A 13,508-nucleotide genomic window follows, 5' to 3' on the forward strand; every position below is an offset into this window, starting at 1 on the left:
ATCACCTCCACTCACTTTGTTCATTGTCATGCTTCCTAAGGCCCACTTGACTTCACACTCAAGGATGTCTGGCTCTAGGTGAGTGATCACACCATCGTGGTTATCTGGGTCACTAAGACCTTTTTGTATAGTTCTTCTGTGTATTCTTGCTACCTCTTCTTAATATCTTCTGCTTCTGTTAGGTCCATACCGCCTCTTTTATTGTGCCCATCTTTGCATGAAATGTTCCCTTGGTGTCTCTAATTTTTTGAAGAGATTTCTAGTCTTTCCCATTCTATTGTTTTTCTCTTTCTTTGCATTGTTCACTTAAGAAGCCTTTCTTACCTGTCCTTGCTATTCTTTGGAACTCTGCGTTCAATTGAGTATATCTTTCCCTTTCTCCTTTACTGGTTCCGGTTAAGAGCATTCAACTGTCACCTCCATTCCAGGTGCCTACAAGGAGGCACAAGATTGAAGGGGGGGACCCTGTAAGGACAGTCACTGGTCCCCTCATCTCTGAATAGTCCTTAGGGCCTCACTGAGTCACACCTTTGTACCTACTCTGGCAGTGGCAGAGGTGGCATTGGGTGAGGGCATTCAACTGTCACTGGCAACCCAGTTGCCTAATCTAGGGTCCAGGCAAGAGGTCCCGTGTAAGAACAGGCACCTGTCACCTCAGCTCCGGGTGCCTACTGGGGAGTAGAGGCAGGAGATGCCAGCACAAGGGCATGAGCACAGAGGTCCCCGTGAGCCCTGTCACTTGACAACTCCGCATGCAGCGTCTGCACAGAGAAGGCAATGAGGGATTGGCTGAGAGCACGGGTTCTGGGTGCCCACAGTTGGCACGAGGAGCCAAGCAAACACCGGGAACTAGCACTGCGGCTGTGGGAGCTGCCCTGCGGATGAGCAGGAGGGCCCAGAGGAGACATTCTGCACTGGGGCGCGTGACTTGCGAGGGTCTCATCCTCTCTTAAGTCCCCGTCGAAAAATATTCCCAGAGAAACAAAGCCGCCCACTGAAGCACAGAAGACTGGGGAGGAGTCCTGGGCCTCTGGCCCTGCACCAGTGTGGTTTCCCTGGGGTTGATGAATGTGTCATTGGGCCCTCAGGAGGACTCATTAAACCAGCGTTTCCAAAATGTCTGCTCTGAGAAAGACGTAAACAGTGTCCTCTAAGCACTAGCAGTCTCCCTGCTGCCTGGTGCCTGGCTGGCAGCTCCAGGGAGGGACCAGCCACCAGCTTCATCTATTGGGCACCACAACACCCAGCATTGCAGGAAAGACCACTGAGGGAGGGCATGGTGCCCAGGGCTTGGTACTCACAGACAGGTGTTGTTGTCCAGTCAGTCATATCTGACTCTTTGCAACCCCATGGACTGCAGCATCCCAGGTTTCCCTGTCCTTCACCATCTCCCGGAGGTTGCTCAAACTCCATTGAGTCGGTGATGCCATCCAACCATCTCATCCTCTGTTGTCCCCTTATCCTCCTGCATTCAATGTCCCAACATCAGGGTCTTTTCCAGTGAGTCAGTTCTCCACATCAGGTGGCCAAAGTAGTGGAGCTTCAGCTTCAGCATCAGTCCTTCCAATGAATATTTAGGACTAATGTCCTTTAGGATTTTCTGGTTTGATCTCCCCGCAGTCCAAGGGACTCTCAAGAGTCTTCTCCAGCACCACAGTTCAAAAGCATCAATTCTTTGGTGCTCAGCTTTTTTTATAGTCCAACTCTAACATCCATACGTGACTACTGGAAAAACCATAACTTTGACTAGATGGACCTTTGCTGGCAAAGTGATGTCTCTGCTTTTTAATACTAGTCTAGGTTTGTGATAGCTTTTCTTCCAAGGAGCCAGCGTCTTTGAATTTCATAGCTGCAGTCAACATTTGCAGTGATTTTGGAGCCCAGGAAAATAAAGTCTATCGCCGTTTCCATTGTTTCCCCATCTATTTGCCATGAAGTGATGGGATCGGATGCCATGATCTTACAGATAGCAAATAGTCAGTACTATGTGATCCCAAATACTAATCGCTGACAGCTGCAGCAGGGGCCTGAAACATCACCTTGATCTTGTAGGGAGAAGGGGTGGGGGGGGGGGGAGTGTTGTGGATGCCATTGTAGAAGTTCCTGGATGCTAACCAGAGCTCTGTCACGGCCTAGCTCTATCAACTTTCTCTGGTATTTTTGGTTCTTTCCTTAGGGAATTTTCCCATAAGTGAGGTCATTGGGTCAAAGGGCATGGATGTTTCAGTGGTTCTCACGCCGCCGGGCTGCAGACGTCCCAGACCAATGGGTTCAGGCTACAGGGTGGCCCCAGCTCTCCCAGCCCCGGGGGGGGGGGGGGGGAGCGGTGATGAGGGTGCCCCGGGCGGTGTCCGGGGTGCCTTCCTGAAGGAGGCTGGGGGAGCAGGCAGGAAGTAAGCGCGTGTGAGCGTGCCGCTCTCTGGAAAACAGACTGGTGAGCGGGGAGGCCGCTCAAGGCTGAGCCTGCTGGCTCCTGGATCATCGCATCCCGCTATTTCCCCGGACACGCCTCTGTTACTCCGTGTTACGAAAACGTACAGATTTAAACGTTGAAAGAATTTCTCATTACGCCCCGGGATCCCGCCGCCCGTTTGTAGGGTTCGGATCTGAGCGCCCGGCAGGAGCGTAGCCCCGCCCTCAAAGCCTCGGAAGGCGGGGCTCTCCCCGCTGAGCGAAGTCTCAAGAGGAGACGTCAGGGGCGGGACCGAGCGTGGCCCCTCCCCCCGGAGCCCGGCCCGGGGGCTCTGCCGGAGAGCGCGTCGGGGGCGGGGCAAATTCGGGCCCCTCCTACCCGGTAGCCCGCTGCCCAGAGCTAGCCGGTGACGGCGGTGGCAGCTGCGGCCGTGCTCTCGCCCCAAGTCGCCATTGCTGGGCCTCTCGAGCTGCCCCGCGCAGCTCCCTGGCCTCGCCAAGTAGAGCGAGGCGGGTGGCCTCACGACGCTGCCTTCGATCCGGCTCGCATCCCTCCCCGCAGCGTCAGGCAAGTCTCTGGCTGGCCCGGCCCGCGTCGCCGGCCTCCATGCCCGGAGAGGTGGGAGGGGGGGCCTCCCGCGGGAGGGACCCGCATCTGGGAGAACCACTTCCACTTCCCAGCCCCAGCGGCTCCCGGGTGCTCGATCGTGACCCGCCTGGTTCCCGCGTCCCCTCCAGTCCCAGCCGGGCTTCTCTCCACGTCCCCAAGGGGCCTGGCCAGGGACTTAGACCAGCAAATCGGCGCACCGATAACGCCCGCACCATAACTGGGGCCCACCAAGAGGTCGTCCCTGACCCCCACCCAAACCTGCTTGTTCTGCTTTGTTGCCCCCCTCCCCAGAGCGCAGGGTCCCCAAAGGCTGCACCTGCTGGCTGCCCCAGCCCAACGAGAGAAGTGGACATGAGGTTGGCAGGTGGGTGGCTTCCACCGTGAAAGGGAGAGTCTTGGAAAGCAGACTCGGCTGGAGGCCCAGCTGCCCAGAGGTCTGTCTGGAAGGGCGGGGAGGGCGGGAGTGGTGGGACCACTGGGTTTGTTGGGTTTTGCAGAAACACTCATTCTATGACCTTGAGCAAATCCTTTCACTTCTGAGGACTTCAGCTCCCAGCTCTTTCAGTCGTGAGAAGAGGGGTATGATAGTCTGTTTCTCCCAAACGGGGTGACTGGCCACTCTTTGGAAAAAGAGCTATGTGAGAGACGCCCCAAGGAGTGCAGCAGCTGGGTGGACAGGGAGATGTGGTGGTCTTAGACAAGAAGCTGATCAAAGTGGCCCTGGGCTCAGATGGGAACCCACTGCCAGTTCTGCTGTTGCCTGGACAGTTGAGACAAAGTGGGCTTGGGGTCCCATCAGTTTTGGGGTGGACTTCCTAGTGGAAAAGGTTGCAGCACTATGAATGTATCCCAGGGAAGCTGGCCCATGAGGAACTGGCTGGGAAGATGTGGCCTCAAGAGTGGTCAGGGCTGGGCTGGGAAAATAAGAGTCACTGCTCTGTGAATGTCAGTTCAAGGCTGGGAGCAGAGGAGGGCACTTATACAGACAGTTGAGGCAGGAGGGAAGAGTGAGAGAAGGGTATGGACACAGGATTTGGGGATTCCCCAGTGTCATTCTGCAATGTTTTCACTTGCTGCACTGTATGAATGGAGGGATCATTTGCTGAAAGACAAAATACCAGAAGAATAGTTTGCTTATTTGGGGTAGAATAGAGAAGATGAGTTCTGTTTTAATATTTAGTTTGAGACACCTGTGAAATATCCAAATAGAAATAGTAAAGTAGCAGTTGGCTATATAGATATGGCTCAGAAGACAGGACAGAGCCAGAGATAAATGTTAAGGACAAGGAGAATGGTTGACATAATCCGGGAAGAGTCCATGGAAGGAGGTGAGAAGGCCATGTGGGACAGAAACCAGGACAAGCCCAGGTCTTCAGGGCAGAGTCTCAGAGGACAAGAAGGGTGAGGAGCATCCTATGGGCTTCCAGGGTGCCAGCCCAGAAGGGTTTCTGTGGGAGGGCTTCAGCCTGGAGACAACGAGGGCCCACAGGTAACCCCGGGGTGCTGACCCCAAGAAGGTCCCAGGCTGGGGGCCTTGGCGACAGGCTGTCCTACGGGGCTGATGGAGGCCCGGGCAGAGAGGAGGAGATCAGAAGACAGAGGGACCAGGAGGGAAGTCTATGCAAGGAGGGAAGAACCAGCATATGCGACTCTGGAGGGGCCTGAGAGGAGGGGAAGGGAGCAGATGGAGGCCAGCGGCCAGCTGGGGACATGATCCCCAAGGACTGTCCTCCTGCGTCTTCAGAGGACAGGAGATGTTGACTATAGAAGACCAAGAGTGAGACAGAGTGAGCTATTCCAAGAACTCCAGCCAGGGTGGAAAGCTGGGCACCCAGCTCACAGCAGGGGAAGGGAGGCCTGCCTGGCCTTCTAAAGGGGTAAGAGCCTTCTCCTCCATCATTGCAGGAGAAAGGAGGGGCAGGGTGGCGGGGACTCAAATGCATGGGGACCTCAGGGGTTAGGTGGCTCCTCTGTCAGCATGGGAGGTGGGTAAAGCCCTCTCCAGCAGGGGCTCTGAAGGCCCCTCCACAACGCCAGGGAGAACCAAGCCAAGAGCCTTCCAGGTGCAGCGGCCTTTCCTCCTTCACCCACCAGGAGCTGATCCGCTTCTCGTGCCTGGTGGGCGGCCACAGGTACCCCCCACTCCTGTTCTCCCATCCCTTCCTCCCCAGCGGATGAGGAGATCCGCTCTTGAGAAGGCCTGGGGTCGTCCGGGAGCTCGCTGCCCTCAGAGGTGGCCTCGCTCATGTCTGTCCTGCCTCCAGGCCCCCTTCGCATCATGGCCCTGGTCATCACCGTGGCTGTCACCTGGATTGTAGTCAGCATCCTCCTCAGTGGCCTTGGCTTTCCTTGGATCCAGCAACTCTTCGCCAGTGAGTGTGGGACTTTCCCTCACCCTGCTACAAGGGTCGCTGGCGGCAGGCAACCGGACCTGCGGGCTGAGGCTCAGGACGGGTCTGGCAGCGGTCTGGTTTGTCTGTTTCCTCCTGGCAGGACACCGGGAGCTGTCCTCGCTGGTCTGCCTCTTGGTGTCCCCCACAGCCTGACCCTTACCACCCAGTTGCTTTGGCTGGACACACCAATCCCCACTCATTAGAATCCATTCAGTTCAGTTGGAGTCACTGGGGCCTGAGTGGGAGGGCAGGGGAGCTTCAGCTGAATCTTGGGGATGATGCCCTCGTTGGTCCCTGGAGGCTTTCCACTGGGTTCTGAGATGGGGAGGGAACTCGACCCCTTCTTGCTGGGGACACCTCATCTCTAAGGACTTTTCACAAGTCCCATCTACCCTTTCCTGAAACAGAGAGTTTTGCATGTGAATGTTTAGACTTGCCCAGGAATGTATGTGCCAGGGTCAGCCTGGCATAGCCCCTGGCCCCTGATCCTGGCTTGTCCTCCATGTTGACTTCCTGGTACAGGACCAGGCTGCCCTACTAACAGAAACAACTCTCTGTACCCACAGGCCAAGAGAACTCAGTGACTGCAGGTAAGGTTCCTCTCACCTCACGGCTCCTGCAGTGTACCTATCCCTCTGACCACCTTTGTGACAGCTGTGCTTGTACCCAGCCCACTAGGGTTTCTCTTCTCCATTTACCCCTCCCCATACTATAGCCCACTGGAACTGCTTGCATGCTGGGAGTCCAGAGAACAAGTTACCTCCTTCCAGAATACCTAGGGGGCCAGGCATAGGATGGACATTGCCATTCTGAAAGGGAGGAATTGTAAGGAATAAAGAGGTCATCAGTCTCAAGCAAGTCCAAATCCCAGCAGGGCAGATCCATTACATTTCAAAGCCTAAGAAGAATCCCTGGGCCTTTGAGGGGGTGAAGGTTGGTGGGGCTCTGGAATATAGGGGGCGATCTTACCCTCCCTTTGGGTCCAAGCCAACTGTGGCCTCTGCAACTATTGACCTGCCCTTGGAATTCTCCTTCCTCCCTTCCATCCTTTGTCTGTCTCTCTCAGTCCAGCCTGGAAATGTTCCTACTTGTATACAAGTCTCAAAAAACCTTGTTTATCTCCTTTGGAATTCATGAGGGTCTAAGCTATAGACAAGAGAGTCCTCCAGATCATTCCTGGATAACGTCATCTCTCTCTCCTGGCTTCTGCTGACACAGCTGAGTGGGTCTACAAGTCACCCGTCTAGCTCTTAACAAACAGTTGTCCAGCCACACCCTGGGTGTTGTCTCCTGAACCTGCCCCTCTCATTTTTTTTTTTTTTTTTTTTTTTGCAATATGGTTAGGCTGAGAATTTTCCAGACCTTCACATTCTGGTTCTTTCATGCTTAACTGGCCTGTCTTCCCTCCCATGTTATTGTGAGCAACAAGGAGAAATCCTCAACACTCTGCTTAGAAATCTCCAAGTTCAGCCTTCACGAGTTGTACCTTCCACAAAACACTAGAACACAATTTGGCCAAGTTCCTTGCCACCTGATGACAAGGGTGGCCTTTTGGCCAGTGTCCCAGAACACATTCCTCATTTCTGTCTGAGAGCTTACCAGAAGCACCTTTAGCATTCACATTTCTAGTGACATTCTGGGCACAGTGATGTGTGATTTCTCCATGAGGGTAGAAGCTTTCTCTACTGTTCTCTCTTCTTTCTGAGCCCTTAGCAGAATTACCTCCAATGGCTGTATGTCTACTAACAGTCTCTTCAAGGCAATCTAGACCTTTTCTAAGAAGTACCTCAGAATCCTACAGCCTCTACCCATTACCCGGTTGGAAAGCCATTTCCACATTTTGGGGGATTTATTACAGTAGCACCCCACTTCCTGGTCTCAAACTCTGTATCCATTTCCTGGGGTGGCCATACCAAAGTGGCAGAAACTGGGTGGCTTAAACAGTAGAAGGATATTCTTTCTGTTCCAGAAGCTCCAAGTCTGAGATCTAGGTACTGAAAGGCTACTCTCATCCCAGAGGCTCCAGGGGAGGCTCCTTCTGGCATCTTCCAGCTTCTGGTAGCCCCAGGTGGCCCCTGGCTTGTGATTTCATCCCTTCTGTCTCAGCGCCCATTTTCACATGGCCTTCTCCTCCACGTCTGTGTCTTCTGTCTTCTAAGACCACACATCATTAGATTTAAGGTGATTAGTGAAGTCGTTCAGTCGTGTCTAACTCTTCGTGACCCCATGGACTGTAGCCTGCCAGGCTCCTCTGTCCATGGGATTTTCCAGGCAAGAGTACTGTAGCGGGTGGCCATTTCCTTCTCCAGTCATTAGATTTAGGGCCCACCCTATTCCAGGGTGATCGCCTCTAAATGAATTATAATGTCAGTAACCCTGTTTCCACTGAAGGTCACGTTTTGAGGTCCTAGGGTTTCAGAGCCTCTTCTGTGGGAACACAGTTCACCTCGTAACACACCATCCTCCTGGCGGCTCTCCTACTATCCTCTGTTCTCCCACCAGTGGCCAAAGAGCCTCCCTGAGGGTCCCTGACCTCAACCTGAGCCATGTCTCCTCTGCACGCCAGTCCCCTGGTCTGTGATCACTCATTTGTCCCTATGGGCTGGGCCTGACCACCCCCTCTCAGGTGTCCAGTGCCCCCAGGGCCAGGCCCAGGAGTCACGCTGGTTGTCCCCACAGAGCCGCGAGCCAGGAAGTACAAATGTGGTCTGCCCCAGCCGTGCCCCGAGGAGCATCTGGCCTTCCGTGTGGTCAGCGGCGCTGCCAACGTCATTGGACCCAAGATCTGCCTGGAAGACAGGATGTGAGCCTCTCGGGATGGGGGCAGGGAGGGAAGCAGGGGCTGCATGCCGTTGATGGGCCATTGGAAAGCTTTGACCCGCTTCCAGGCTCATGAGCAGTGTCAAGGACAACGTGGGCCGGGGACTGAACATTGCCCTGGTGAATGGTGAGTTCCCCATGGAGCAGAGATGCAAAGCCGATTGGCAGCCTGCCACCCTCTGTCCACATGCCCACTCCGGGAATTCCCGGGGGGCCTGGGGTGGTAGGGGGCAGCGTGTGGGAGCTGAAGGTTCCACAGAAGTGACCCGATGGACAAGAGCAGGGTAGCAGTGAAGATCTCGAACTTTCCAGGGATGGGAGGCTGCTGCCTGGGGAGCCCCTGGAGGGCTGCCAATGCCTGGCAGCTTTGGGTGTGTCCTGGCATGTGAACCAGCAGCACGGTGGTAGGCATTCACATGTTGGGGGTATTGGGGGGAGCTTCTGGAAGGGCTGCTGATCTGGGGGCTCCGGGTGGCATCACTCTGGCAGCTCCTGCAGCAGCGCCCAATTCTTCCCCCTACCCAGGGGTAAATGGAGACCTCATCGAGGCCCGCGCCTTCGACATGTGGGCAGGAGGTGAGTCAGGCTGCCACTACTACTTTCTGACTGTGGGTGGAATGACAGCTCCTTTGCCCTGAACGCTGTTCCCTCTAGGTTCTCCCGGGCAGCTCAAGTGCTCCCTCGCCTTCAGAAAAGGTGGGGAGAAGGACCGGTGTACAATCAGGGCTTTGGCCCTGGCTTCTTGTTTTCTGGGATTCCCTGGTAGCTCAGATGGTAAAGCATCTGCCTGCAATGTGGGAGACCTGGGTTCAATCCCTAGGTCGGGAAGATCCCCTGGATAAGGGAAATGGCAATCCACTCCAGTACCCTTGCCTGGAGAAATCCCATGGACGGAGGAACCTGGTGGGCGACAGTCCATGGGGTCGCAAAGAGTCGGCCATGACTGAGCGACTTCCCTTTTTCTTTCTTTCCTTACTTGTTTCCTAAACTCTTCTATTTCTTCTTATTTGGTTCCTAAACTCATTTGGCGACTGGCTTGGCATGAATCCCTGGCCCACTCACTCCCTGCTTTAATTTCCTCGTTTGGAGAACGGGTTGGTGAGGGAGGGGTGCTCAGAGGTGGCCAGTGCTCCATGGGACCTGTCCCCCCAGATGTCAACGACCTGCTGAAGTTCATCCGGCCGCTTCACGAAGGCACCCTAGTGTTTGTGGCTTCCTACGACGACCCAGCCACCAAGTAAGTGATGGCTGAGGCCGGCCGAGGCCTCATCCATCTAGGGTCACAGCTCACCTCTTTTCCTTCTGTGCGGCAGGATGAATGAAGAGACTCGGAAGCTTTTCAGTGATCTGGGCAGCAAGAACGTCAAGGACCTGGCCTTCCGGGACAGCTGGGTGTTTGTGGGGGCCAAGGGTGTGCAGAATAAGAGCCCCTTTGAGCAGGTATGGACACAAAGCCTGGAACCCCCACTGCCTGGCCCAGGGCAGTCTGCCCGCCCCTCTGGCCTGCATCCTCCAAGGTCCCCTTCTGTTCATGCCACAGCCTTCCCTGAATTCTGCCCAGCACACCTGCCCCCCACCCCACGGTGGTCCTGGCTCTGCACGAGGAGGGCAGTAACTTTGATCTTCTCTCTCTTGTCTGGATTTCCCCCTAAAGAACCTTTGAATGGCAAAGCTTTCACATGAGCAAGAGTCACAGTTAAGACACCTCCCTGCTATACATCTTCAAGATGCTTGCCAGACATCTTGTCAGTCGTTTGGTTAAGATTCCATGCTTCCACTGCCAGGGGCAAGGGGCAAGGGGCATGGGTTCTATCCTTGGTCAGGGAACTGAGACCCCTCATGCCACGTGGTACAGCACCACCCCCACCCCCAAAAGATTCTCAGTGATGTCCCATCCCTGCCAAACCCAGGACCCCAGTTTAACCTGTACACCCTGCTCCCCAGCTGCCCTCATTGGGAGGCCCCCTGCCCCCAAACCCTGCTCCCCGCAACAGGGCAAGGCAAACAGGCCATTCCAGTGGTTTCTGGAAGGCTCCAGCTGCCAAAAAAGCAGCTTGACTCCCAGACAAGAAATGTCCCTTTGGGCCTCACTCTTGGCACAGCTTTCATGGGCTCCCTGTGGGCGAGGTGGGGGCTGGGACACACCCCGTCCTTCCCTTCCCAGCATGGGCCAGGCCCACCAGAGTTCTGAGAACCTGACCCCCTCCAGCTGTAAGGGGACAGCTGCCACCATCTTTAGCTGAAAACACTGAGGCACTGGCAGACGGGGCTGGGTGCCCAGAGAATGCCCGCTTGGTTGACCCCAGCCCAAGAGGATGGAGGGTCTGTCTGGCCCCGGTGGCTGAGGATGAGTCCATGCCTTCTTCTATCCCACAGCACATGAAGAATAGCAAGCACACCAATAAGTATGAAGGCTGGCCCGAGGCGCTGGAAATGGAGGGCTGCATTCCCAGGAGGCCCGCAGCCAGTTAGGGGCCAGGCTCGCAGATGAAACTGAGCAAGACTGCGTGTGCCCAGCCCCTGACGAGGCGCCAGCACAGGGCTGAGGCCCCGACCCCACGCCCAGCACGTCAGGGCTTTGAGGTGGTGACCAGCGACCAGACAGTGACCAGTAGTGGGGGCTGCCCAGCGGACCCATTGCACTTTGTGTCTGGGGGGAACCCCAAGGTACCTGTCTCCTTTTCCGAAAGCTGCTCCCCTAGTCAACCCCCAACCAGGCGAGTCCCAAGCACCTGCAGCCCCAGGTTTGGTAGTGGCTGCCTAGAAGGTTTGGGCACCTTCCAGAACCTCTGCATCACAGAGTGCCTCGCAGCTCCATGGGCCAGGCCTGTTTCCAGCATGATTTGTCGTGCTGGGCCACCTGGCCACCTCCAGGGAGGGGCGGCCACCTTGGAGCCGGGCCAGCTGCGTGCTGAAGTTGCGGCCTGATGGAGTGGCAGGTGGTCGCCCCTGTGGTTTGTCAGAGGGCCTGCCTTCTCCATGACCTCTTAATAAACTGGTGGCCCCCAATAGGATGAAGTGTGTTCAGCGGGGTGAGTCAGGGGTGTTGGTGTCCTGGGGGAGGGACACGTCCCCGAGGCTCAACCGACTCGCCTCCACACCCTTTGTAGTGGCCTGTGTCTCCAGGGTGCATGTCATCCACAGGCCCCTCTGCCCAGTGGGCATCCCTGTAGCCTTGCCTGGAAAGCTGATTCTGGCTGCTGGAAACTGGCTGAATCCCTTGGACACAGGCCTGTAGGGATAGGAGTGGGGATTCAAATCAACCCAGGAGGCTTCCCCCTCCTGCCCCGGCTCCCTCAAGAGCTGGTACATCTCCCCGCAGCACTCAGCTTTAGATCCCTTTGAAATCAGGGCACGAGAGATCAAGGTAGGGAGGCTATTTGGCACTTCTCAGAGATCACAGCTCTATTTCCCTGCATTGGGTGAGAACCAGCAAGAAACGATAAGGAGTTTTGCTGGAAAAGTATACAAAGTGGCACAGAAATGGCCTGGTGTCAGGAAAAGGAGGGAAGGCAGTTTGGACTTCCCAGGTAGAGGAATCAGTTGGGCACCAGCCAGGTCACGTTGAAGGTACCGTGGTGGAGGGCAGTGGACGTTTGAGTCCCCCTCGAGGGGTTAAGTGCTGCCAGAGTGTGAGTGCATCATCAGAAAATGAAGGTATTTAAGGAGGCACAGAAGAGAGAGAGTCCTGGGATGGCCCAGGAGGAGAGGCTGTGGCTGTGGGGCCACAATCACAGCCATAAAGGGTCAGGGAGTTGCAGACGTGAGGGCAGCCTGAATTTCTTGCCTGGGAGATGGTGATCACACGAGCTGAAGACCAGCCTGACCCCGTGCCAAGAACTTGAGATGTTTTCGTTTTTACATTGACTTTGTTTTTTAGAGTTTTAGGTTCCCAGCAAAGTTGAGCAGAAAGTCCAGAGTTCCCTTATACCCAGCCTCCACTGAAACATCATCACCACCCAAAACCCAGGGTGGACTTTGGGGTTCCCTCTTGGTGTCGTGCACTCTGTTTGACAAGTGTTCATAACAACAAGTGATGGTTGAGTCACTAAGTCATGTCTGACTCTTCCGACCCCATGGACTATAGCCTGCTAGGCTCCTCTGTCCATGGGATTCTCCAGGCAAGGATACTGGAGTGGGTTGCCATTTCCTTCTCCAGCGAATCTTTCTGACCCAGGAAATCAAACCCAGGTTTCCTGCATTGCAGGCAGATTCTTTACCAAGTGAGCTACAAGGGAAGATGCAATAACTGAGTACTTACCATTATAGTATCATCTATGTTATTCATATTTTTTTAACCTTCTATTATGGACGTTTCCAACATCCTCCAAAGTAGAGAGAATAGTCTGATGGATCTGGATGTATCCATTGGGGCTGCCACAAGGATCAACATGTGGCCAGTGATTCATCTGCATGTATTCCCTGCTCAGTCGTCACAGCAACCCCAGTGAGCAAGTGCTGCTGTGACCCCTGTTTAGAGAGGAAAAATGGTCCCTGGTATACTTAGGAAAGCTTCCCTGGGGCTGGGAGGTTAGAAGCCAGCTAAATAGGGCCCCACAAAGTTAGTGACTCGCCCGAAATGAAATGCACCTTGGTCAAGGGATGAACTGCAAGGCTGGGAGGTGCCTCTTATCAACCACTATGCCAGCTGACCTGCCCCAGACCTTCATTGCTTATGCTGGATTCACACAGATGGAAGCAGCAGGCCAGCTTTATCCCCCACATGGCCCAACACAGGCCAGGACGCTGACAGTGGGTGGTGTGCAGCCTGCCAGACTTCCCAAAGTAGAGGGCCGTCTTTTTACACCCAGTGGTCCTCCTCCACCAGGGTTTTGTCCCCCAGGCCTACCCTCAGGAGTTAAGACATCCTCAGTTACAGTTACAAGAGCCAGGGTCCCAACTCAACTGGCACATGTGAAAATAAAGCCACGATAGCAAAGGGAGGCTGAATTTTCCTGTAACAGACCCCCAATGCCTAAGGGTGAGTCCAGCTCCAGTTATGTCCTCAGGGCTCTCATATGTCGGCTCCCCTTTCTTTTGTATTCATGTCTTTTTCAAATGTGCTGACTTCCCAGGCAGGGGGAGCAACCCCAGCAAGAAAGAAGTCCCATCTTCCCAGTCCCTAGGGAACTACCTCTCATTGGCCCAGATTGGATTATGGGTTTATCTTTGCCTCAATCTTTGTGGCTCTGATTGGCTACCTCTGTGTCATGCACCCTCAGAGGCCAGCATTGGGGTCCTCTACATGCAAACCTGTGTACCGAGAGTGGAAG

The 13,508-nt window shown here is 55.0% G+C and overlaps 1 protein-coding gene across 7 annotated transcripts; it reads left to right on the plus strand.

Moving 5' to 3' along the window:
* The first annotated feature begins 2,804 nt into the window (after nt 1-2,804).
* Nucleotides 2,805-11,244, plus strand: FAM3A (FAM3 metabolism regulating signaling molecule A). Of its 7 annotated transcripts, none has more exons than XM_086389447.1 (10): nt 2,805-2,980; nt 3,314-3,456; nt 5,287-5,394; nt 5,982-6,005; nt 8,095-8,218; nt 8,304-8,362; nt 8,761-8,811; nt 9,388-9,472; nt 9,549-9,675; nt 10,612-11,244. In XM_086389447.1, exons 3-10 carry the CDS (start codon nt 5,301-5,303, stop codon nt 10,705-10,707), a joined length of 660 nt encoding a protein of 219 aa, XP_086245573.1. In that variant the 5' UTR covers nt 2,805-2,980; nt 3,314-3,456; nt 5,287-5,300; the 3' UTR covers nt 10,708-11,244. The 7 variants fall into 7 exon arrangements, 6 of the variants coding, with proteins under 6 accessions (XP_086245573.1, XP_086245572.1, XP_086245571.1 ...); XM_086389446.1 differs by having other exon boundaries at nt 3,314-3,386; XR_015159749.1 differs by lacking the exon at nt 9,388-9,472 and having other exon boundaries at nt 3,314-3,386.
* Nucleotides 11,245-13,508: the final 2,264 nt, after the last annotated feature.

The sequence above is a fragment of the Bos grunniens genome, chromosome X, assembly GCF_055505025.1.
Source record: "Bos grunniens cultivar Pamir isolate PY7600 chromosome X, Bosgru_T2T1.0, whole genome shotgun sequence".
Lineage (NCBI taxonomy): Eukaryota > Metazoa > Chordata > Mammalia > Artiodactyla > Bovidae > Bos > Bos grunniens.